We start from the raw sequence: 1,205 nt of genomic DNA on the forward strand, positions 1-1,205 counted from the left end.
CTGGTCACCAGACGAGGCTGTGTCTGGCGGTTCCTTCCTCTTGACCTTGAAGGAGGGCAGTCGAATGGCCCCGCGCAGCCCGATGCCCAGGCCCAGCCCCTCGTAGCTCAGGCCCTCGCCCTTGCCCCAGGACTCCAGCAGGCAAGAGGCGATGCGGTCCTTGGGCTTCGGCCTGTCCTCATCTTTGTGCTCACCCGACTTCACTGGGGTCAGCGAGGCCTGGGGTGCGAGAGAGGAGGGGAAGGTCAGTGTGGTTAGAGTACGGCCACCAACCCTGTCCCTCGAGTAGCCTGCCATCCTTTCCACAGTGACAGTCATGCCCGAACTGGGCACTTCCTTTCCTGGAACCTACCGCATTTCATGTCACTACTCAGGACACCCCCAGCGCCACACTCCGCTTCCCTGACCCTCAACTTCCTCACCTGAGAAGCTGTTACTATGGCTGCCCACACATGGCAGGGGCACTGGAGTTTTGGAGATTGGAATCCAAGAGAAACACACAGTGAGTACACACGTGTCATCGACACACTGGCTTCACAAAATAACACACACTATTCTGTTTGGGGGATCTGGGTGGTGGTGTTTCCACTAAGGTGCCTGGGGACGACAGAGGCTGCCTGGCCAGGTCTCTGCCTCTGGCCTGCCCGCCCCCCACCGAGGGGACATGCTGCCCACTCACCTTAGCCATCCGTTCCTTCTTGTCCCACCACTCATCGAAGGCCCTGAAGGCCACCACCTCCACCATCTTGCGGTTCAGGTCCCGCTTCATGATGGCCTTGAGCTCTTTGAGCACCACCAGCAGGACGCCGTCCACAGTGGCCTTATGCGGGTCCTCCTGGCGGGGCACATAGCCTGGTGGTGGCACTGATGGGTCAAACTTGGGCAGGGGTGGCCAGGGCTGCCCGCGGCCTGGGCCAGTGTTACCAAGGGAGAAGGGGCCCCGGTACGGCGGCAGGTTGACAAACTGCAGTCCGGGGGGGGCGGCTGCAGCTGCGGCAGCCATGAAGGGGGGGTAGGGGCATGTGCCCTGGCCCGTCATCAGACGGCTCAGCATCTGCGTTTGCATCTGGAAGGACATGGGCATGCTGCCCCACTGGCCCCCCAGCACGTGGCTCATGTCCACCTGCATCACAGGAAACAGCCCTGGTGGGAAGGGCGGCAGTGGCGGCAGAATGGGTGGGGGTGGGACACCAGGCGGCGGGGCT

General features: G+C 62.5%; 1 protein-coding gene across 1 annotated transcript in view; it reads right to left on the reverse strand.

Annotated features, from left to right (window-relative positions):
* Positions 1-1,205, reverse strand: part of SETD1B (SET domain containing 1B) — a 21,619-nt gene that overhangs the window by 11,329 nt on the left and 9,085 nt on the right. The window contains 2 exon segments of the mRNA XM_010841425.1: positions 1-219; positions 680-1,203. Coding sequence (XP_010839727.1) covers positions 1-219; positions 680-1,203 — 743 coding nt within the window.

Source organism: Bison bison, unplaced genomic scaffold (assembly GCF_000754665.1).
Source record: "Bison bison bison isolate TAMUID 2011002044 unplaced genomic scaffold, Bison_UMD1.0 scf7180017864160, whole genome shotgun sequence".
Lineage (NCBI taxonomy): Eukaryota > Metazoa > Chordata > Mammalia > Artiodactyla > Bovidae > Bison > Bison bison.